Source organism: Hyperoodon ampullatus, assembly GCF_949752795.1.
Source record: "Hyperoodon ampullatus genome assembly, chromosome: 6".
Lineage (NCBI taxonomy): Eukaryota > Metazoa > Chordata > Mammalia > Artiodactyla > Ziphiidae > Hyperoodon > Hyperoodon ampullatus.
In genome coordinates this window covers 51,536,369-51,561,584 of record NC_136919.1, presented here as the reverse complement: position 1 = coordinate 51,561,584, position 25,216 = coordinate 51,536,369, and the positions used below count along the sequence as shown (strand labels likewise).

At 39.7% G+C, this 25,216-nt stretch overlaps 1 protein-coding gene across 6 annotated transcripts in view; it reads left to right on the top strand.

Annotated features, from left to right (window-relative positions):
• The window catches only part of TEK (TEK receptor tyrosine kinase), a gene marked incomplete at both ends in the record, with an annotated part of 108,248 nt that overhangs the window by 24,262 nt on the left and 58,770 nt on the right, over positions 1–25,216 (top strand). For 5 of the 6 annotated variants that reach the window (XM_079706186.1, XM_079706185.1, XM_079706184.1 and 2 more), the window contains one exon: positions 18,376–18,687. The exons of the other annotated variant lie outside the window; for it this stretch is intronic. In XM_079706186.1, coding sequence (XP_079562312.1) covers positions 18,376–18,687 — 312 coding nt within the window. The remainder of the gene's footprint in view (positions 1–18,375; positions 18,688–25,216) is intronic. 6 annotated transcript variants of the gene reach the window in all.

The following is a 25,216-nucleotide window of genomic DNA, read 5'->3' as shown; positions in this document are numbered from 1 at the left end:
GCGGGGGCCACTCCTCGTCGCGGCGTGCAGGCCTCTCACTATCGTGGCCTCTCTTGTTGCGGAGCACAGGCTCCAGACGTGCAGGCTCAGTAGTTGCGGCTCACAGGCCTAGTTGCTCCATGACATGTGGGATCTTCCCAGACCAGGGCTCGAACCCGTGTCCCCTGCATTAGCAGGCAGATTCTCAACCACTGCGCCACCAGGGAAGCCCCATTAGTCAAAATTTGAGAGAGGTATAAAGCACAGAACTATTGTGCTTTCCTCACATTCTTTTTGCTTTTACCAGTTTTTTTCTGTATTTGATTCTATATGATTTATAGCACAGTGATGCATAACCACTATGCTTTCATTATGGACTTTACTTTTCATCAGTGTAGGTAATAGGTTTTATCCCATTCCATGCCTTCTATCCACTTGGCTGAAACTAATACTGTTACCTTTGTTTTCTTCTCTTTCATCATTTTTCTTCTTTTCATTTCTTGATAAGTTCTTTGCCCATATCTTTGTTTTCAAGGTTTTGTTTTAAGCATCAACTTGGAAGTTTCCATTTTTTCTGAGAGTATTTGTCATTCTATAGGTGATTTTAAATATCTTTAAATCACAGATAATATGTTTAATCTTAACATCTGACATTTGGTTTTGTACTTTGATTTTTTTTATACTTTCCTGCTGTTTCCTTTTAGTCTTTTATTTTTTCCTGTCATTTGCTTACTTGGTCTACATTTTGTTTATATTTATCTTCTCTAGTCATTTTTGATGTATGCATCCTGTTTTTTATTTTATTAGTGGTTTACCCTTATGTTTTTCAAAAACACTCTTTAACCTATACTTCTTTGTTTATAACAGTAAATAGTGAAACCATACTTTGAACATCAGTGTATCAGTGAGGAACTCAGCACATGTTAACTTTCTCTCCTCCTTCCTTTTCCCTTCAAATTCTTTGCCACCTAAATCTGGAATTTAAGATCCAAGTTACTTTTTACAGCATATATTTTTAATTTTAAGAGGAATTTCTGACATTAAAAATATTTTAACAATGAAAATTCATTTTCTCTATCTAATCCTATTGGTCTTTGTGGTTACTAGGTGCTGACAATAGGTAGATTGACAATCTTGGTTAGCACTGTAGGTATTTGCAATTCTCTCTCTCTTTTTTTTTCCCCCATGTCTTTAGGGGAAAGTTGAGAAAGGCTACATCAAAGGTGCTAGTCAGATGTCATTTTAAAGCTGAGATCCAGACTTCATTATTAAGATATACATTTCCATTTCATGATGTAGTTAATTAAATATCACCTCACATTTGGTGTATCTTAAATTCCTTCATTTTCTTTCATTTTGTTCACTACAAAAAACAGGTGTAGTGGGTTTGAATTTTCAGTTACAACAGTCTGACAATTTGAACTTCATTTTTTGAACTGTGCAAAATAATAGAACATAAATTCCTATTACTATTGAGATTTGAATTGAATCTTGGAAGAGATTAGAATTGAACCTTGGAAGAGATTAGAATTGAACAGATAAATATATGTAGGGAAGGTCATCCTCGGCAGAAGGAACAATGTCATCAACGGCTAGGAAAGGAAAGCCTGTAGAGCGTTTGGGGCTAAAGAGACAATGGCACCAAAATTTTGCAGGAGTTCAAGTGAGAGAGAATGAGGGCGTGAAAAGGAGTTGAATGTGAGAGATAGTACTGAGCTAGAATGGGCAGAATATGGTGATTATCCAACCACTGTAAACAGTGAGGGAGAGATAGTTGTTGACAATAACTCAGAGTTTTCAAGCATCTGTGGTTAGAAAGATGGAGACGTCAGAGATCAGGAGAGAGAGAAGGTGAAGAGAGGGGAAGATGCCGAGCTCATTCTAGACATATCGCAGTTGAGACGCCTACCTAGGTGAGCAGGAGGCCTGTTTATAACCTGTTTTATAGCTGGGAAGAGGTTGGAACTAGAGACCGAGCCTTGGAACAGGTGATAACTGAAGTCTTGGGAGTTGGTGAGATCACTGTGAAAACGGAAATGGAGTCTTCCATAGTGCTGGTCAAGCTATAATCTCTGGGCTAAGGCCATGGCCACTTGCTGAGTCTTGGCAAGGAAGATGAATGGGAAATTAGATCCAAAGGAAAACTTCTATTTGAGATTCATAGGCTTACACTTTTCTACTGGGATGATCAAGGTACTAAGGCAAATGTATACTCAGTCAAACAGTACATACATATGAAGAACCTACTGTGTCAGGCTCTCTATCAAGGAAAAGGAAGACATGAGTTCTAACACTGTTCCGGATGTTTTACATTTAAGATCTCATTTAGTCATGACTGTTGCTTATTTTGTCTAAGTCGGTTTCCTCATCTGTGATATGAGATATAAATGAATAATTCATATGGTCATTGTGAAAATGAGGTACAACAATGTATTTAAAGTATCCACAAGGTGGTAGGTAATAATTTAATAATAATTAATAATTTATTGCTCTTATATTACGACTAATAATTTTAGGAATTATTTATGTGTAACTGACACACTGCTGTTGCAAAGCAGAACTAGCAAATACTTAATAGCAGTGATTTGCGAACTCTGCTTCTTAAAGAAATAGCCTGTCTAGGGAGGTGCCTGAGGAGCTGTGTCAAGGGTCGGGGGAGCAGGTACCAAGCTGGGCTCCTGTCTCCCTGCCGAGACACAGGAAGCATGGTTTTATCTGGTTAATTCTCAGACCTCAACACAAAATTTCATTTACATAAAGGGAACGACTGAAACATGAACGATTCTTGAAACGCGTATAGACCTGAAGGTACAAGGGGAAGGAGTGGTTCTCAAACCCTGATAGAGCAGTAGCATGAGAAGACTCCCCACCAAGTTGTGGCTTCTGTAGATGGCTCAGTGGGGTGGTGGAGACCTGGGAGAATAAACACCCTGATCACACTCACCTACCACCCTCCTGTCTCCATCTGGATCCCCCTTGTAGCTGAACCCAGCGGGTCACAGGTAACCTCCCTGGCCCCAGAGCTGGGTGGAGGAGGTTGGAGAGCAGCTGGCAAAGGGCACCCCTTGTCAAAATGAAGAGAAGAAATGGAGCATGTCTTGGGCTTAGAAAGCGAGACTCTTACCCGAGGACATTTACATTTTATACTAACTTTGACTTGAAAATGGACCCAGCCTATGCCAAGAGTATCTGACACAAACATGTAATGAAATTCCCTCTTGGCTTTCATGTTTTTGGACTGTTTTCCCTCAAGTGACTGCACAGACAGGCTCTGTCTCCTTGCTGCCAGAAAAGTCTCAGTCGATCTTAGATTGTCTACTTGGGAAGATAAAGGAGGAGCTGTTTTCCTAAGCCATTAGTGATAAACTCCCAGGCAGCTGCTGTATGTAGGATCGTGGCCTGTCACACTGCCATGCCTACTAGGTATCTGTGCAGTCTGTAAGACAACAGCCTCTGCCCTGTGGCATCTGGGAGGCTCCCCAGGGTGTGTGAGAGCATGAACCAAGCCTTGGAGGCTAAGCAAGTGTTCGCCAGTTGACGGGGAAATAAAAGAAGCATTGGAGGAGGGCTCATGCAATGCAGATAAGGAGTATGGCTTGTTCAGATTCCAAGGACGATTCCTTGAGAAGAGCTCCCAACATGTTTGGAATGATGTCATTGCCACTGCGGCCCAAAGAGATGACACTAACTATGATACTCAGGGTTTCTCAAGAAGCCTCTCTTAACAAAGACACATAGATTAGCACCTCTTGAGACATTCAGGCCTGCAGTTTGATAGGGGAAAAACTGACATAAATTTTATAGTTGGAATTCTACCTGGCAAATGCATCTGTAGTTTGGAAGTATGCAAGATTTTTTTTTTTTTGATGGAGGGGAGGGAATATGGTTTCACAAGCTGCTTCCCAAGTAGGAGACTTCCAATCACAGAAATAATTCAGGTAATGCCCAGAGGACAATAGATTCCAGAATTGTAATAAAGGAATTCCTAAACTAAATGAAATGAGACTAGAGGGTCCCTGAGCCCTCTTTCACTACTGAGTTAAGATCATGACCCCATTGGTTAGTCAGTGGTGGGGGTGATGCTTCAGAATGCAGAGCTACTGTCCTGCTCTAAGAGTAAAGTGAAGCAAAGTATAAGAACTATAGACTGTGCAGAGGGTCACTTTTTAAAAAAAATTTTATTGGAGTATAGTTCTCACTCTTATTTATTTTTTTAATCAATGTATTTATTTATTTATTTAATTTATTTTTGGCTGCGTTGGGTCTTTGTTGCTGTGCGTGGTCTTTTCCCTAGTTGCGGTGAGCAGGGGCTACTCTTCGTTGTGGTGCACAGGCTTCTCATTGCGGTGGCTTCTCTTGTTGCGGAGCACAGGCTCTAGGCACGCGGGCTTCAGTAGTTGTGGCACGTGGGCTCAGTAGTTGTGGCTCGCGGGCTCTAGAGCGCAGGCTCAGTAGTTGTGGTGCACAGGCTTAGTTGCTCCGTGGCATCTTTCCGGACCAGGGCTCAGACCCATGTCCCCTGCATTGGCAGGCGGGTTCTTAACCACTGTGCCACCAGGGAAGTCCCTAGTTCTCACTTTGAAAGACGAGGAAGAAAATGTAAGGAAGGTTCTCTTGTCCAGGGACACAGCGGGAGGCCTTTGGGCTATGTCAGTGGTCTTCCCGAGGGTTAGCTGGCAGAGGCCCATGGAGTGATGGCTTGTGTCCATCTCTGAGTAGCCCCCTCATCTCTCTCTCCAAGGCTCCCTCCACACCACCAAGCTGGTTGTGAAACTGCTTTTCCAGAATCACTTGCATGTGCAGAGATTTGGTTTCCTGTTAAGGTCAGTCCTGTAAGAAAGGGGGCAACAATCAAAGGATTTTAGAAGGAAACACAGGGAATCTTCCTTAGCTCATGATCAGCCTGTTTCCTGCTCATGTGGGTTTGAAGTGTGTGGGAGGGTGGTCACACGGCAGGACACAAAGCCATTAGAAGTTCTTCCTTCTTTGGGTGCCTTAGCTCCAAGATGACTTAAAAATTAAAAAATTAAAACCCTTCCTCTGGGGCTGACACAGACCATCTTTTCATACAGATTCACTTGATCAAACTGGCTTCATGTCATGCTAATACAAATAGCCTTTTACACAAATGTCAGTGATTTAGGGCTTCCCTGGTGGTGCAGTTGTTAAGAATCCGCCTGCCAATGCAGAGGACATGAGTTTGACCCCTGGCCCGGGAAGATCCCACATGCCATGGAGCAACTAAGCCCGTGTGCCATAACTAACGAGCCTGTGCTCTAGAGCCTGCGAGACACAACTACTGAACCCACGTGCCACAACTACTGAAGCTCACATATCTAGAGCCCGTGCTCTGCAACAAGAGAAGCCACCACAGTGAGAAGCCTGCGCACCGCAACAAAGAGTAGCCCCCACTCGCCACAACTAGAGAAAGCCTGCGTGCAGCAATGAAGACCCAACACAGCTAAAAATAAATAAATAAAATACATAAATTTTTTTAAAAGTCAATGATTTAGAGGTTATTTTCCCATTTTACAGATGAGGAAAATGAGACAGAACATCAAGACCGAAGCTCTTAACTACTCCACTATCCTGTTGATGGTGCCAGGCTAATAACAATTGACAGAATTGTCACTTGGGTTTAAGATGTACTACTTTAACTATATATAAAATAGATAATTAATAAGAACCTACTGTATAGCACAGGAACTCTACTCAATACTCTGTAATGACCATATAGGAAAAGAATCCAAAAAAGAGTGGATATATGTATATGTATAACTGATTCACTTTGCTGTACACCTGAAACTAACACCAGATTGTAAATCAACTATACTCTAATAAAAATTAATTTAAAAAAAGAGTCAGTAAACAAAGATCTTTTCAAGAAAATTTATATCAAAATTTAGTCAAAGGGGGCTTCCCTGGTGGCACAGCGGTTGAGAGTCCGCCTGCCGATGCAGGGGACGCGGGTTCGTGCCCCGGTCCGGGAGGATCCCACATGCCACGGAGTGGCTGGGCCCGTGAGCCATGGCCTCTGGGCCTGTGCATCCGGAGCCTGTGCTCCACAACGAGAGAGGCCAAAGCGGTGAGAGGCCCGCGTACCGCAAAAAAAAAAAAAAAAAAAAAAAAATTTAGTCAAAGGAGCATTCTTGGACTTATAATTAAAATTCCAAAAAGAAAAAAAAAAGATGCTCTACTTTCAATTACTGTTGAATTCTTCAAATTCAACTTAAATATATTAAAAATATGCACAGTCTGTCAAACACAGTTCTTGGTGCTAGGAGCTAGAGATGAACAAAATAGAGGTCTTTTCTTCAGGGAGCTCACTGTCTAAGGAAGGAGACAGATGTGTAAATAATTAAGCAAAAAACTGCCACTAGATTGATTAGTTGCATGTGTTTTTATAATAAATAAAAGTCTTCATTTTAATATTACAAAAGATAGACAATACTAAATATGTAAAACCATAGTGAACATCTGCCTTCCTCCTCACCCCACCCCTGATCCCTAAGCCTGGCAATTTCATTAGCCAGAAGTACCACTACTGGTGTGTGACTTCTAGGCTTTTCTCAATATTTTGACAAAAATGAGATCAAACATACTGTTCTGCATCTTTTCTTCACTTAATATATCAAAGGTATAATTCCATGAAACATAATATTCAATTAAATGTATGAACCATCATTTATTTAGCCGTGCTCCCATTCATGAACTTTGTGTTGTTTCCAGTTGAGGCTGTAGGCTGCAGTGAATATTCTTGCCATATCTTTGCATATTTTTTTAAAATGCTTGGCTATTTATTTATGTATTTATGTATGTATGTATGTATGTATGTATTTATTTATTTATGGCTGTGTTGGGTCTTCGTTTCTGTGTGAGGGCTTTCTCTAGTTGTGGCAAGCAGGGGCCACTCTTCATCACTGTGCGCGGGCCTCTCGCTATCGCGGCCTCTCTTGTTGTGGAGCAGACGCTCCAGACGCGCAGGCTCAGTAGTTGTGGCTCACGGGCCTAGTTGCTCCGCGGCATGTGGGATCTTCCCAGACCAGGGCTTGAACCCATGTCCCCTGCATTAGCAGGCAGATTCTCAACCACTGCGCCACCGGGGAAGCCCCTCTTTGTATATTTTTATTGGTAATTATGGAGGATACCTTTTTACTATAATTTTAAAAATTAATATACAGTTAAGTTATGTTGTGTGTACAGCTTTATGAGTTTTAATGCAACTGCCACCACGTTAGAATAGAGAACAATTCCATCACCCCCTAAAATCTTTTTTGTGCTGCCCTTTTTAGTCACATCTCTCCTACTCCTAATCCCTGGCAACCACTCATCTGCTCTTCATCCTTATAGGCTTACCTTTTCCAGAATGTTATATAAAGGCATTCATACAGTATGTAGCTTTTTTATATTGGTTCTTTTACTCAGCATAATGCCATATTGTTGCAAGTATTAATAGTCTACCCCTTTTTATTTCTGAGTAGTATTCCATTGTCTGGATGTACAACGGCTGTTTATGCATTTGTCTGTTGAAGAACATTTGGGTTTCTCCAGTTAGGGGTGATTATGAATAAATGGAGCTGCTATAAACATTCACTGTATGAACATAAAGTTTCATTTCTGTAGGGTAAATACATAGAAGTGGGATTGCCGGGTGATGTGATAAATGTATATTTAACTTTATAAAAAAAGATTAAACCATTTTCCACAGTGACTGGACCATCCATTTTACATACCACTAGCAGTGATTGAGTTACAGTTGCTACACATTCTAGCTAGCACTTGGTGTTGTCAGGGTTTTTCTGAGCCTTTCTAATAGGTGTGCAGTGGTGTCTCACATGGTTTTAATTAGCATTTTCCTAGTGGATAATGATACTGACCATCTTTCTGTGTACTTATTTGCCATCCACATATCTTCTTTGGTAAAGTGTCTCTAATCTTTTGCCCATTAAAAAAATTGAATTGTTTGTTTTCTTACTGTTAAGTTTTGAGAGTTTTAAGATATATTCTGGATGTAAGTTGTTTGTCAGCTATGTTTTCTCCCAGTCTGTAGTTTGTATTTTGATTTTAACAGTGCCTTTCATAGATCAAAGTTTGAAATTTTGATAAAATCCAATTTATCAATGTTTTTCTTTACAGATCACAGTTCTGGTGTCATAGCTAACAACTCACTGCCTAACTCCAACATCATGAAGATTTTTCTCCCATATCCCAAAAGTTTTGTATTTTTACATTTTACATGATCCATTTTCATTTAATTTTTGTACAAGGTGGGAGGTTTTAGTTTAGGGCTCTATTTTTTTTTTTTTTTTGGCATATGGATGTCCAGTTGTTCTGACACTATTGTTGAAGAGACTAATCTTTCTTCACTGAATTGTTAGAAGATACATTTTTGATATGAACCAGTGTAATATGTGTATAGTTTAATCATTAAAAGAGTGGGTTTTGAAATCAGTTTGCCTAAATTTGAATCTCAGTTCTATCACTAATTACTTGTATGACAATGACCAAGTATTTAACCTCTTTTTGTCTTAGTCTCCTTTTCTGTAAAATGAAGATAATCATAGTGCCTATTCCATAAGGTTCCACGAGGATTAAGCTATTACATGTTACACACATGGAAAAGTGCCTGACATATAATAAATGCTGAAATAGGGTTAGATTTTATGTAACTTTACAACTGTAGATTTGCAAGCATGTCCCAGAAATGCATTTCCAAGGAATATTGGAAATATTGTGATCATTTTTTCCAATTTATTACAGTTGCCTATTTGTTTATCTTTCTCTGTGAATTACTACTGATTTATTAATTTATAGAATTTACTTATGTATTATACATATTAACTCTTTAAGTTTTATCTATAACAATATTTTTCCCATTTGGCCTTTTTATCAATCACACCAATGGTGTAGACCTTCCTGTTTATCTGCTAGCACTAGATATTATGACCCTCTCTATTGTTAGTTAATTTGATAGACAAATAATGAGATGTCCTTTTAGTTTGTGTTTCGAGATTTGTAGTCAAGTTAATTATCATTTCATATGGTAATTATTGTATCAGTTAATTTTTGTTGAGTAACAAGTCATCTGAAAACGTAATGGTGAAACAGCAAACATTTATTATATCTTAGATTCTGTGGGTCAGCTGGAAAGTTCTTTGATCTAGAGTGGATTGGCCGATCTCTGTAGTCAGCTGATGGCTTGGCTGGGGCTGGATGGTCTAAGATTGTTAATGCACATATCTGGCAGTTTGTCTATTGGGCCTCAGCTGGAATGGCTCATGTCTGTATCATGTGGTCTCTCATCCTCCAGTAGATTAGTCTGGGCTTTTCCTCATGGTGGTCTCAGGGTCCTATAGAGCAGTAGGAGGGGCAGGCCCAGGGGAAAAGCACTTTTAAAGCTTCTGTTTTTGTCACATTTGCTAATGTTTCATTGATCAAGGATAGTCTCATGGCCAAGCCTAGATTCAAGGGGTAAAGAAGTAGATTTCACTTCTCAATGGAAAGAAATGCAAATTATTGTGACCATTATATTTCAATCTACTGCAGTTGGCTGTTTATTTTATAAAAGATTTTGGAATTTTCTATAGTGCAATCTGTCAGTGTTTTCCTTTATGGATTTGTGTATATTCATGCCTTTGGATGACCAGACTGTAAGCTTCTTGAAGGCAGAAACCATATTTTATTCTTTTCTTCATCCACGGAAGGCAGCATAGGGCCCAGCTCATAGTACTTATTAAGTAAGTGCTTATTGAATAAATTCACTCATCGAAGACCAGGCTTGCTTGCTTGCTTATTTATTTATTTATTCCTTCATCAGCGATTATTGAATAGCTGTTATATGCCAGGCAGTGTGCTAATTGTTAGAGATACAATAGTGGACAAAGGGCAAAATAGAATTCTCTTGTGGTGTTTAGAGTGAAACATTGTGACTGGTAATGGAACTTAGTGAGACATGGGCTCAAATTCTATTTGTCTGTTGCTGGGCATATTACAGAACATCTGTGAGTTTCTTTTTTTAACCTATAGAATGGAATATAAATCCCTTCCTTCAAGTGCACAAAGAATTCAAGCGCACAAAGTTTGTAAAACACCTTGCATAGTACCTGTTACGTAGTCTATAATAAACAATGTTGTCTTTCTTCCCGACACGGTATAATCTGAAGCCTGCTGAGAACACTAGCCCTCTTTCTTTGTCAGTCTCTTAGAAATGATCATAGTCCTGAACTTCTCCCATTACAGACTCACTTCTTTGGTTTGCTCTTCTGATAGTTCTCAGAGTTGTCACTTTAAGCTATTCTTAAATTCTTATTCTTATTCTCTTTTTTGTGCAAGCAAATCAACCCAAATTGCCTTCCTTATTGGGATCTGGAGAACAGGGAACTCAGGAGTTAAAGAGCTTGTTGAATTCTGTCTTGGACGATAGAGATATTTGGTTGTGGGAGTGAGTATGTACGTCTGTGCACATCTTTTGGCAGCAGAAGGGAGAAGGGAACTTGGCAGGTGATTGAAGCAGAAGAACCCAGAAAGAGAAGGTGGCCTGGCTCCAAAGATGGATTCCTCTCACACCAGATAAATTTGCTGGCAGTGGACAAATACGATTCAATTAGAGAGCATCCCTCTCTCGGGGCGAAATGATAGGAAAGATTATAAGGCAACATTGTAAGGCTTGCGGGGATTTATGAGGTGGGCAAACCTCATTTCTGGGAATTCCCACTCTCTCTGTCCTGTACCCTTCCCAGCTTTTTGGCTGCCTCTCCTCAATGTCTTTTCTCTCTTGGCCCAGTTTCTGCCAAGCTCCAGGATTCTTCAGGTACCATCCTGTCAAAATGATGAACATTCCAAATTCCCTCACATTAAAGGTTTGTCCATTTACCCTGCTACCCTGGGGTGACAGAAAAGGCCCTGGGGAGAAATTCACACTTGAGGGCTGGCTTTGCCATTAGCCTTTGTGTGACCCGTGGCCAGTCTCTTTTCCATGGGCCTCAGTTTGCCCTTTATAAAGTGTGAGGCTTGCACCAGGCAATCTCTAAAGTCTTTTCCAGTTTAAACAATCCTTGATTTGATGGTGCCATGCCTCCTCCAGCCCCACCTTACAGAAATGGAGTTTTGCATGTAAGTGTGCATATGTGCTGGGCATTTAGTGAAGTCTCACTCTGTGGATGTTGTGTCTACTCCTGTGTAAAATAAAAACTTGCTTGCTAACTGACTGGTGGCCATTCTGATGTTCTAACTAGAACATGAGGTATTTATCCTGGATGGAAAATTTCTGGTGTTCACGGAGTGGGGGGGTGGGATGCTGTCTCCTCCAGCAGTTGGACGAGGGTCCTGTTTGTCAGGGAGGCGGGGATGGGAAATGGGCATGCCCTTGGGGCGAACAGGCTTGGCGCAACTCCTGAGTGAGAGCAGTTTGTTGTTAGAGAGACCCAGCCTAGTCATATCAAGGGTGTCCTTGTCCAACTCCCAACTGTGCATGTAAAAAGTTAGAAACTTCCTTTGGTTATTTCCAGGCTTGTGCATGTTGGTATCTTTTCGTTAATTGCCCACTATCTTCTCGGAAGGAAATTTGAGGATGAAGTTATTGCTCAGAGACTTATTACATACATAAAAGTATCCTAGAAACAAACAAACAAACAAACAAAAGATTAAAATATTGGAAACATGCCTGGGGACGGGATTTCTTCTGGGAACACAAGAAGGGAGAGGAGACGCGAAAAATACTTTAACGTAGAGTTGACACATAGAAATGGTGCCAGTAGTTCTTAGAATCCAATAAAAAGAAATTAGTGTCAACTTTAGGATGTTGACATTAACCAAGAGAGGACATTCTAGTGGTGAGTCCTATTAAACACTTACTCATTCTTCAAAATCCTGCTCAGTAGTTACCCTTTGGGGGAAAACTTCCCTGACTCTCTTCTCATATCCCTTTCGCTTTGTCCTGGTAATTCCAACTCTCCTTCAGGCCAAATGTCGCTTCCTCAGGGAGCCTTACCTGATTCATAAACCATTTCTCCTCTCCAGCCAAGTTTGATTAAGTTCACTGTTATGCTATCCCATAGCACCTTATAATTCTCTCTCATGGTACTTATCATGGTTCCAGTGTTATATTTATTTATGTGATTGGTTTGCCATATCTGTCTTCTACATTTGCCTGTAAATTACGTACGGGTTGAGATCAGATCTGTTTTATTCATTGTTGTGTCTCCAGGGTCAAATACAGTACCTTAGCACATGGGAGGTGCTCAGTAAGTTTGTTAACGGATGAGTAGACATATAAATAATTTAATGAGTTTTTTTTTTTAACTGAAGAGAATTCTCCTTTTCTGGACACCATAAAAAATAACTAAACTAAAATCCAAACAGTTCCACCAAATAATCTTGGATAGTTTGGGGGATGTCTTTGCTTCTTTGCTCATTGTCAGGGCCTTGATTGCAGAAATGCTTTTGGCCAAGACCTTATCAGTTCATTGCCAATCCCCTGATTTCAAAAATACTTTTGGCCAAGTTAGTGCTCATTGCCATTTTACATATTTAGACTCTAAGATATCTGCTGCTGTTGGGAAGGTGAGACAACCAAGGACACCTTGGAAAAATTTGAAACGTAGTCAGTACTAAACTTCCAAGAAATCATACAGACAGTCGTTCCGAAGATGTGATACCTTATTCCAAACACATATTAGTGAAACTCCACCCAACACCACAATTCTGCGGTAATAAGAAGCACAAGGGAATAGCCACACTCTGCAGTAATTTAACCTGCTTTTTCCGCTTAGCTGGCAAGTGCTTCAAAGGTTGGGGAGCTGTGTTAATCAGAACTTGCCTCTGCAGCTGTGCTGAACTTGAATGTGGATGGAGGGGCACAGCAGACTAATTGGAGTCAGCACCTTGTGAGGCAGGGACATGTATTTTCATTGATACTTATTCATTTAACCTTTCATTTTCTTCATCTGTAAAAGTAAAATTGTTAAAAGTGATGACCTTTGAGGTTTTATATGTTTTATTTAAGCAAATTCCTTTCTCCCAAATGAAAATTTATGTGGAGCCGAAATATAAAACAAACAGATGAAAGTTGAGCTGCTCAGTGAGAGTGTGTGTGATTGGCTGTCATCCAAGCTTCTCATTAGGGGCTTTTCCAGGTAGGACCTTAGCAGAATCAGAAGTCCTTATAGGGTTTTTTTTGGTGTGTTTTTTCTAAGAAGGAGTTACGTGACTCAGTCCCAGGTCTGTCGTGACTGCCTGGCTCCGTTTTATTTTTGGTCCCTGTCAGCCACACCTGGTCCATTTTCTATATTCTTTCTTAGGGGATTTCTCTTATTTTTACGTTTCCTCAGGGGGTGTTATTTTATTTTTACAGAGCAATACTGAGTATAAGAAAATCTATATGCAGGGACTTCCCTGGTGCTCCAGTGGTAAAGAATTCACCTTCCAGTGCAGGGGACGTGGGTTCGATCCCTGGTTAGGGAACTAAGATCCCACATGCTGCGGGGCAACTAAGTCCACGCACCACAACTACTGAGCTGGCGCGCCTCAATGAGAGAGAGAAAACCCACACACCACAACTAAAGAGAAGCCTGCGCGCCACAACTAGAGAGGAGCCTGTGCGCCTCAATGAAGATCCTGCGTGCCGCAACTAGGACCCAATGAAGCCAAAAAAAAAAGAGAAAAAAAACCTACTAAAGTTAAAAAAGAAAGAAAATCTATACTCAAAAAGAAGATTTAAGCAGCATTTTGTGTTCACCACAATGAGATTTAGTGAGAAAATGTTACTGCAAAATGTTAGATGCTGTTCAGTACAGCACACAGAAAACATAATGAGCAGAACAATGTTGTAGGATATTGTTATGCTTCAACTGTGATGAACAGTCATTTGTTAACCCAATGGATGCTGTGCTACATTGGCCAGTATCTCCTTACAAACAAGAGACACTTTTATGCAAATATTGAAAAGTGTTTGTGAGATCTTTGCTGAGGAAAAATAATATCAATCCCCAAAGCACGTTAAGATGTATGAAATTCCATATGCATCTTACTTACAGCAGCCTCTTAGTCTTGATGTTAGAAGTGTGAATTGAACTAATTAATGAATTTGATTCAAGCTCTTCAGGCTGTGGTTGTGGTGAAACAACTCAAAACTGGTCTGCAGTAGGACTTGGAGAGGTTAGTTTTGTAGTGGAAGAAAAGGTGTTGGTTTGGGGACGGATAGCTGTGCAAGCCCAGGTGGGCTCTGTCTCTTGGCACTTATTCTCAGGAAAATGTCCCCAATAGCAGATTCCTGGGTAGCATCAGTCACGCAGTAGCAGTTACACCTTTCACTGTGCCAGTAGCAGAACCCTTTTGAGAAGCCACAGGCTAAAATTGTACCTGTGGCAGTAGGGCCTCTGCTTCTTTCTTCTTTTTGAAAGGTGAAGTTTGGCCACTCTCCTCCTCCCTTTTCTTATATTTTATTTTAACCAATTTTTTTTTCAGCATTGTGGAGTGATGTCACATTTTCTGTTACTAGTCCAAAGTTGAGAGAAAAAGAAAATGCGTTATATGGATGTGATCCAAAAAGATTTGGAGTGAGTGTAGGGATAAATGATGAGAGACATATATATTTCTCTGGTTCTAGATTCCCTTACAAATGCACCTTTTTAAGGGAAGAGCAGTTAACATTTACATTTAATTTTTATGTGTAGATAATATTCCAATGGTTCAAAAGCATTGTATACATTACGTATACAGTGAAAAGTGTTCCTCCCATCATTGTCCCCCCAATGACCTCATTCTCCCCTAATGGGTCACCCTTGTTCTTAGCTTCCTGTATCACCTTCCAGAAATTCCCTGGAGCGTATGCAAACAAGAACAAATACTGATTCTTGTTCTAGGAAAGCTAAACAGATGATTTTTAAAATTCATTCCAGGAACGTGGTAAGTATTTCTTCCTGTATCTAAAACTCATGTACAAAATTCTTCTGATATTTTATTGTAAGTGGCAGTACAAAGGTCAGAGAACTCATGGGTGGAAGAGTGCTTCCTGAAACTGACATGCTGAATAAGGGTAGCAAAGTGTAGTCAGATCCAGACTCTCAGAGTATACAGTTTCCCTTTCTATCCCTGAAAGTAAAGGGAGAGAGCTGGGAGGAACAAAAGGAAAAAGAAACGAGACCCATACCTAGAAATAATTTACAGATGCAGTGTGGTTGTCTTTTCAAATCAACTGCTTTTTCTGTTATTTCCTAAAGTCATTAAATAAACCACAGCCAGTGCTAATGCAGTTTGGTGAGTTGAGAGCAGAGCCCTTGGTTTTGGCAAATCACTCAGCTGGCCCTAGAAATGGGGGTGGATCCCACCGGAGCTGAAAGAATTACAGTGTTTCCTTCCTCTTGATGACTCTCTCTGGGAACATGCCTGGAAGGAGTGAGTGTGGGAGATGAGGTGGTGCTTACTCAGAGGCAGGGCTGGATGTGTGTGTGTGTGTGTACGGGTAACTGTGCTGTGGTGTTATTTTTGGAGGCTGTAATTCCACAGCTAGGTTTCCTAGCTCATTCTCTCTTGTGATGCTTTTCTTATCCTAACCTCTGTTCCCTCCCTTGAAATCCTAAAGTTAAACCAATGAGGCTAGAAGCAAGATAGATGCTTGAGGGTCAGGCTTGGGAACCCATTCTACTCAAGATTTCTTCCCTCAGCATACTGAGTTAATATTACAAGAAAAATATTGCAACACCAACTCCTACTTACATTAAGACTTGACTTTGAAATTCTTCCTAGTGAATCAGATAAAAGTGTAGCTCCTAATAGGATCACCCTCAAAACATCACTCTATACATCAAACATTGGCAAATGCTATCAAAAAAAAATTGTATGAGGACTTCATGGCAGGCACAGTGCTTGGCATAAGTAGGTCTGGTAAATGAATACCAGTCAGGTCCAAATCCTCAGCAACCGCTGATCACCTTTCTATAGCATTTTGTAAAAGCGTAACATTTGCTTTCCCCCCTCATAAACTCAGTAATTATCAAAACAGTCTTTTAAATATGGGCAAAGGGGTCAGTTTAGACTCAGAAGAGCACTTTCATTTTTTAAAAAAAATTTATTGAAGTATAGTTGATTTACAATGTTGTGTTAATTTCTGCTGTACAGCAAAGTGATTCGGTTATACATATATATATTCTTTTTCATATTCTTTTCCATTATGGTTTATCACAGGATATTGAATATAGTTCCCTGTGCTATACAGTAGGACCTTGTTGTTTATCCATCCTGTATATAGTAGTTTGCATCTGCTAACCTCAAACTCCCAATCCTTCCCTTTCCCACCGCCCCTCCCCCTTGGCAACCACAAGTCTGTTTCTGTTTCATAGACTGGTTCATTTGGGTCATATTTCAGATTCCACATATAAGTGATATCATATGGTATTTGTCTCTTTCTCAGTTACTTCACTTAATATGATAATCTCTAGGTCTATCCATGTTGCTGCAAACGGCATGATTTCATTTTTTATGGCTGAGCAATATTCCATGGGGTGTGTGTATATATATATCACATCTTCTTTATCCATTCATCTGTCAGTGGACATTTAGGTTGTTTCCATGTCTTGGCTATTGTAAATAGGAGAGAACTTTCATTTTTAACCTCATTTTTCAACAAGTGGGAGCCAAGTGAAATTGAATTAGATCTGGTATAAAATGTGTCCATCTGTCCGTCCATCCATCCATCTAGCCAACAAATATTTATTAAGTCCTCTATATGCTGAGAATAGGTAGAATATTCATATGTAAATCAATGCAAATAAAACAGCTTCAATTCTCATCCTAATGGAATGTATCATCTAGGAGGAGAGAGATCAAATAAAATAATCACAGATTGTGGTAATCTTTATGAAGGAAACGAATAGGAGGCTGAATTGATGGTGGTGGGATGAGAGTGTGTAGATATTGTAGATAAGACAGGTAAAGAAGATCTCCACAGGATAGGCATTTAAGCTAAGACTCCAAAGGATGAGAGAAATTAGCCATGAAAAGTATGGAAAAGAGTGGAAAAGAGCATTCCAGGCACAGGGATCAGCATGTCCAAAGGTTTTGAGGTAGGAAAGGGCATGGTATAGCTAAGGAACTGAAAGACCAGTGAGAATTTGAATTCCAGCTCTGACTTCAATAGCTGTGGAAGATAGAATAAGCCACTCAATCTTTTGAGCCCTAATTTCTTTCTATTTAAAAATGAGATAATGGTGCATACTCCCAGGAGAGAATTTGATGAATATTAAATGAGATAACATGGAACCTACTTGAATCACTTTACATCTACATAAAGGTCCCTGAGACTCCAGTAGCCCTCATCACCCACTGTGCTTGACCTTTCTAGTCTCCTGATCATTTTACGTAGACTTGAGAATCAACCATCACTGGAGCCAGAAAACAACCTACATCCCTGGTATTTCCACATTCACCAAGAGGAGAGAATAGCCACAGATTCCATTTGCTTATCTTTGAAACTTTGGAAATGAGAAGAGAAGGGGAAAGAGGGAGAGGGAGAGAGAGAGAGAGAAAGTGAAATGAGAGGGTTTTCTTTTTGTAAATGTGCTTTATCACTTAGGAAATAAATCTTAAAAGTCAGGTAGCATTTTCTTTTTACATTTGGGAAGATTTGAGGTTTGGGGCTAGGTGTTCAGAAAACAGAATAAAGAGAAATGAAATAATGGTCATTGAGTACCCTGTATATTGCAGACACAGTGCTTGGCAGGTTATGTAGTTTACCTCATTTAATCTTTACAAGAATTCTGCAAGACAGGTCTTATTAGGCTCATTTCAAAGATGAGGGTCAGAGGGAAATGTAGACTTCACTCAGTCCCTCTCTGACCTTGTGGAATTTAATATGGAATCAGGCAATACTTTGATAATGATGAGAGTCTATAAAGTTAGCATATGGTGTATGTCATTGACATATTTATTTAGAATAGTTTATTATTGGGATAGAACCACATTATCATTAATTGATCAATAATTAATGATAAATAATGATAATTATTTATTCAGTTCATGATAATGATAATAATGCCGTTATCATGAATTTGTCTCAATTCAGCAAACACTGAATACTTAACTATGTCTCAGGCACTGTAGTGCGTAAAGACACCTAGTGCAGATCTTGTTTTGGGAATGGAGAATAACTGATAGTCCATTACAGCTAGGGTGTGCAATGGGGCAGGAGTGGTTAGCAGGGTCTAGGTGATGCAGAGTCTTGATGCCATGCTAAAGAGTTTTGGATTTTGTCCAATGAGAGATAGGCACATGATCAGAGTAGCATTTTAGAAAGACTGCCCACACAGTTCTTTTTAGACAAGGCTTTGTAAACACCAGCTTATCCTGTGGGGCCATGTTAATAACCTTCCTCATACATTATGTTCCCTCTTTTCCTTTTAGCAACAGTGGACGGTGCCATGGACCTGATCTTGATCAATTCCCTACCTCTCGTGTCTGACGCTGAGACATCCCTCACCTGCATCGCCTCTGGATGGCACCCCCATGAGCCCATCATCATAGGAAGGGACTTTGAAGCCTTAATGAACCAGCACCAGGATCCACTGGAAGTTACTCAAGATGCAACCAGAGAATGGGCTAAAAAAGTTGTTTGGAAGAGAGAAAAGGCCAGTAAAATCAATGGTGCTTATTTCTGTGAAGGGCGAGTTCGAGGAGAGGCAATAAGGATACGGACCATGAAGATGCGCCAACAAGGTAACATGCCCTTTGGTTGTGGGCAGGTGAGGTCCACTGAGCCGCAGACACCCGCCCCTTGTCTTGACAGCTGCTCACTCAGGCTGGGTATGAGCTGCCTGAGAGCATTAGAGATAAGAGATCATCTAGTCCAACTCCCTCACATACAATCCTTTCACTAGACCTTGTGCCTAGTTCATGAGATGAAATGAAATATATCACATGTTCTACTAAGGGCTCCATGGTCCTGATGGAGATATGAACATGTTACATATATAATATGATTCACAGAAATGAAGACAAGTGTCCACCACCAAACTATGGGCTATTTGGAGTTTTCTCATTGATTTTTCATTTGATTCCTTATTTGTTTTCTTGGCCTCTGAGTATTCTTAACGGAAGTTAATGTTTTCAGAGGAAAAATAAGGTAGAAATAAAAAATTAAGGGAAACATCTCTCAATTTAATTAGTTACTTGGTATAGTGGTTATCTATTGACATAGTAATGCTGTGTAACACACAACCAAAACCATGGTGATAAGATGTACACGGTGATATACAGTGATAAGCCTTCATAGCTTGTGAGCCTAAGTCAGCTGGGTTGATAGGTGGCTGATTTGACTGGGCAGCTTTCTCATGTGTATGGATATCGGCTTATTAGGTTGGCCTTGGTTGGGCTACCTTGGCTCTGTTCCACGTGACTGTTATCCGTTAGCAGGCTAATGTAGATATGTTCTCATGGAGACAGCAAGGGTGCAAGAGAACAAGCAGAAACACACGCGGCTTCTTGAAACCTAGCCTTAGTACTGTATACTCTTACTTCTGCCTCACTTTTATCACCCAAAGCAAGTTGAACAGCTGAGCCTAAAGTCAGAATGGGAGGGTATTACACAATTACATGGCCAAGAGTATGGATACAGGGAGGGATGAAGAATTGGGGCCCTTTTTTTCAGGCTACATTATTTAATTTTAGAAGTTGAGTACCCAGGCCCAGCTCACAGAACACCAGAACTTTTGAAGGAGGACCTTGAGAGCCTTCTGTAAAGGAAGAGTATTACTCCTTTCTATGCCTCACAAAGCAGTGATGTGATGGAACCTTTCTCCCAAAATAGAAGTGGGTCCTAAGCTGTATCTTTAGGCCAGTCCACCACACTCATGGCAGTTGGAGGAAATGTCATTGTAAACATTATTTAATGACTCTGTTCTGCCCTAAGGCTCCCAAGCGTGGACAGGCAGGTAGACTTCTGGTGCTCTTGATGTTGTCTACTGGGAAGAAGGTACAGATTCCAGCAGAAATGACCTCTCCTTGTTCTGACGGAAATGATCTGGCCCCTCACCCTCAGTCCCTTTCTCTGGGTTGGTTATAACTAAAATGAAGGGGTCCTCACCAAATTAACATCATCATAACCACACGAGACTGTGGCCTGAGGATGTGTCATTTCATGAGACAATGACATTGTGAGCTCTTTAGGATTTGATTTTTAATTGTAAAACTGATCCAGATAAATAATGCACCTCTGCAAATTTCTGATTGTCAACTTTTTTTTTTATTAGTCTCTGCTTTACAACAAAGTGAATCAGTCATACATATACATCTGTTCCCACATCCCCTCCCTCCTGCGTCTCCCTCCCTCCCACCCTCCCCATCCCACCCCTCCAGGCGGCCACAAAGCACCGAGCCGATACCCCCGCGCCACGCGGCCACCCCCCACCATCCATCAACCCCACGCCCGGCAGTGTATACACGTCCATGCCTCTCCCCCGCCCCGTCACAGCCCACCCCCCCATATCCCCAAGCCCACCCCCAGTAGGTCTGTGTCTCTATTCCTGTTCTACCCCTAAGTTCTTCATGACATTTTTTTCTTAAATTCCATATATATGTGTTAGCATACGGTATTTGTCTTTCTCTTTCTGACTTACTTCACTCTGTATGACAGACTCTAGGTCTATCCACCTCATTACAAATAGCTCAGTTTCGTTTCTTTTTATGGCTGAGTAATATTCCATTGTATATATGTGCCACATCTTCTTTATCCATTCATCCGATGATGGACACTTAGGTTGTTTCCATCTCCGGGCTATTGTGAATAGAGCTGCAATGGACATTTTGGTACATGTCTCTTTTTGAATTATGGTGTTCTCAGGGTATATGCCTAGTAGTGGGATTGCTGGGTCATATGGTAGTTCTATTTGTAGTTTTTTAAGGAACCTCCATACTGTTTTCCATAGCGGCTGTACCAATCCACATTCCCACCAGCAGTGCAAGAGTGTTCCCTTTTCTCCACACCCTCTCCAGCATTTATTGTTTCTAGATTTCTTGATGATGGCCATTCTGACTGGTGTGAGATGATATCTCATTGTAGTTTTGATTTGCATTTCTCTAATGATTAATGATGTTGAGCATTCTTTCATGTGTTTGTTGGCAGTCTGTATATCTTCTTTGGAGAAATGCCTATTAAGTCTTCTGCCCATTTTTGGATTAGGTTGTTTGTTTTTTTGCTATTGAGCTGCATGAGCTGTTTATAAATTTTGGAGATTAATCCTTTGTCCGTTGCTTCATTTGCAAATATTTTCTCCCATTCTGAGGGTTGTCTTTTGGTCTTGTTTATGATTTCCTTTGCTGTGCAAAAGCTTTGAAGTTTCATTAGGTCCCACTTGTTTATTTTTGTTTTTATTTCCATTTCTCTAGGAGGTGGGTCCAAAAGGATCTTGCTGTGATTTATGTCATAGAGTGTTCTGCCTATGTTTTCCTCTAAGAGTTTGATAGTTTCTGGCCTTACATTTAGGTCTTTAATGCATTTTGAGCTTATTTTTCTGTATGGTGTTAGGGAATGATCTAATCTCATACTTTTACATGTCCCTGTTCAGTTTTCCCAGCACCACTTATTGAAGAGGCTGTCCTTTCTCCACTGTACATTCCTGCCTCCTTTATCAAAGATAAGTTGACCATATGTGCGTGGGTTTATCTCTGGGCTTTCTATCCTGTTCCATTGATCTGTATTTCTGTTTTTGTGCCAGTACCACACTGTCTTGATTACTGTAGCTTTGTAGTATAGTCTGAAGTCAGGGAGCCTGATTCCTCCAGCTCCGTTTTTCTTTTTCAAGATTGCTTTAGCTATTCGGGGTCTTTTGTTTTTCCAAAAAAATTCTGAAATTTTTTGTTCTAGTTCTGTGAAAAATGCCAGTGGTAGTTTGATAGGGATTGCATTGAATCTGTAGATTGCTTTGGGTAGTAGAGTCATTTTCACAATGTTGATTCTTCCAATCCAAGAACATGGTACATCTCTCCATCTATTTGTATCATCTTTAATTTCTTTCATCAGTGTCTTATAATTTTCTGCATACAGGTCTTTTGTCTCCTTAGGTAGGTTTATTCCTAGATATTTTATTCTTTTTGTTGCAATGGTAAATGGGAGTGTTTTCTTGATTTCAGTTTCAGATTTTTCATCATTAGTGTACAGAAATGCCAGAGATTTCTGTGCATTAATTTTGTATCCTGCTACTTTACCAAATTCATTGATTAGCTCTAGTAGTTTTCTGGTAGAATCTTTAGGATTCTCTATGTATAGTATCATGTCATCTGCAAACAGTGACAGCTTTACTTCTTCTTTTCCAATTTGGATTCCTTTTATTTCCTTTTCTTCTCTGATTGCTGTGGCTAAAACTTCCAAAACTAAGTTGAATAAGAGTGGTGAGAGTGGGCAGCCTTGTCTTGTTCCTGATCTTAGTGGAAATGGTTTCAGTTTTTCACCATTGAGGACGATGTTGGCTGTGGGTTTGTCATATATGGCCTTTATGATGTTGAGGAAAGTTCCCTCTATGCCTACTTTCTGCAGGGTTTTTATCATAAATGGGTGTTGAATTTTGTCAAAAGCTTTCTCTGCATCTATTGAGATGATCATATGGCTATTCTTCTTCAATTTGTTAATATGGTGTATCACATTGATTGATTTGCGTATATTGAAGAATCCTTGCATTCCTGGAATAAACCCCACTTGATCATGGTGTATGATCCTTTTAATGTGCTGTTGGATTCTGTTTGCTAGTATTTTGTTGAGGATTTTTGCATCTATGTTCATCAGTGATATTGGCCTGTAGTTTTCTTTCTTTGTGACATCCTTGCCTGGTTTTGGTATCAAGGTGATGGTGGCCTCGTAGAATGAGTTTGGGAGTGCTCCTCTCTCTGCTATATTTTGGAAGAGTTTGAGAAGGATGGGTGTTAGCTCTTCTCTAAATGTTTGATAGAATTCGCCTGTGAAGCCATCTGGTCCTGGGCTTTTGTTTGTTGGAAGATTTTTAATCACAGTTTCAATTTCAGTGCTTGTGATTGGTCTATTCATATTTTCTATTTCTTCCTGAGTCAGTCTTGGTAGGTTGTGCATTTCTAAGAATTTGTCCATTTCTTCCAGGTTGTCCATTTTATTGGCATAGAGTTGCTTGTAGTAATCTCTCATGATCTTTTGTATTTCTGCAGTGTCAGTTGTTACTTCTCCTTTTTCATTTCTAATTCTATTGATTTGAGTCTTCTCCCTTTTTTTCTTGATGAGTCTGGCTAATGGTTTATCAATTTTGTTTATCTTCTCAAAGAAGCAGCTTTTAGTTTGGTTGATCTTTGCTATCGTTTCCTTCATTTCTTTTTCATTTATTTCTGGTCTGATCTTTATGATTTCTTTCCTTCTGCTAGCTTTGGGGTTTTTTTGTTCTTCTTTCTCTAATTGCTTTAGGTGCAGGGTCAGGTTGTTTGCTCGAGATGTTTCCTGTTTCTTAAGGTGGGATTGTATTGCTATAAACTTCCCCCTTAGAACTGCTTTTGCTGCGTCCCATAGGTTTTGGGTCGTCGTGTCTCCATTGTCATTTGTTTCTAGGTATTTTTTGATTTCCTCTTTGATTTCTTCAGTGATCACTTCGTTATTGAGTAGTGTATTGTTTAGCCTCCATGTGTTTGTATTTTTTACAGATCTTTTCCTGTAATTGATGTCTAGTCTCATAGCATTGTGGTTGGAAAAGATACTTGATACAATTTCAATTTTCTTAAATTTACCAAGGCTTGATTTGTGACCCAAGATATGATCTATCCTGGAGAATGTTCCATGAGCACTTGAGAAAAATGTGTATTCTGTTGTTTTTGGATGGAATGTCCTATAAATATCAATTAAGTCCATCTTGTTTAATGTATCATTTAAAGCTTGTGTTTCCTTATTTATTTTCATTTTGGATGATCTGTCCATTGGTGAAAGTGGGGTGTTAAAGTCCCCTACTATGAGTGTGTTACTGTCGAATTCCCCTTTTATGGCTGTTAGTATATGCCTTATGTATTGAGGTGCTCCTATGTTGGGTGCATAAATATTTATAATTGTTATATCTTCTTCTTGGATTGATCCCTTGATCATTATGTAGTGTCCTTCTTTGTCTCTTCTAATAGTCTTTATTTTAAAGTCTATTTTGTCTGATATAAGAATTGCTACTCCAGCTTTCTTTTGATTTCCATTTGCATGGAATATCTTTTTCCATCCCCTTACTTTCAATCTGTATGTGTCTCTAGGTCTGAAGTGGGTCTCTTGTAGACAGCATATATATGGGTCTTGTTTTTGTATCCATTCAGCCACTCTGTGTCTTTTGGTGGGAGCATTTAGTCCATTTACATTTAAGGTAATTATTGATATGTATGTTCCTATTCCCATTTCCTTAATTGTTTTGGGTTCATTATTGTAGGTATTTTCCTTCTGTTGTGTTTCTTGCCTAGAGGAGTTCCTTTAGCATTTGTTGTAAAGCTGGTTTGGTGGTGCTGAACTCTCTCAGCTTTTGCTTGTCTGGAAAGGTTTTAATTTCTCCATCAAATCTGAATGAGATCCTTGCTGGGTAGAGTAGTCTTGGTTGCAGGTTTTTCTCCTTCATCACTTTAATTATGTCCTGCCACTCCCTTCTGGCTTGTAGAGTTTCTGCTGAGAGATCAGCTGTTAACCTGATGGGGATTTCCTTGTGTGTTATTTGTTGTTTTTGCCTTGCTGCTTTTAATATGATTTCTTTGTGTTTAATTTTTGATAGTTTGATTAATATGTGTCTTGGTGTATTTCTCCTTGGATTTATTCTGTATGGGACTCTCTGTGCCTCCTGGACTTGATTAACTATTTCCTTTCCCATATTAGGGAAGTTTTCAACTATAATCTTTTCAAATATTTTCTCAGTCCCTTTCTTTTTCTCTTCTTCTTCTGGAACCCCTATAATTCGAATGTTGGTGCGTTTAATGTTGTCCCAGAGGTCTCTGAGACTGTCCTCTGTTCTTTTCATTCTTTTTTCTTTATTTTGCTCTGCATCAGTTATTTCCACTATTTTATCTTCCACCTCACTTATCCGTTCTTCTGCCTCAGTTATTCTGCTATTGATCCCATCTAGAGTATTTTTCATTTCATTTATTGTGTTTTTAATCAATGCTTGATTCATCTTTAGTTCTTCTAGGTCCTTGTTAACTGTTTCTTGCATTTTGTCTATTCTATTTCCAAGATTTTGGATCATGGAAATAGAATCTTGGATCACCTTTACTATCATTATTC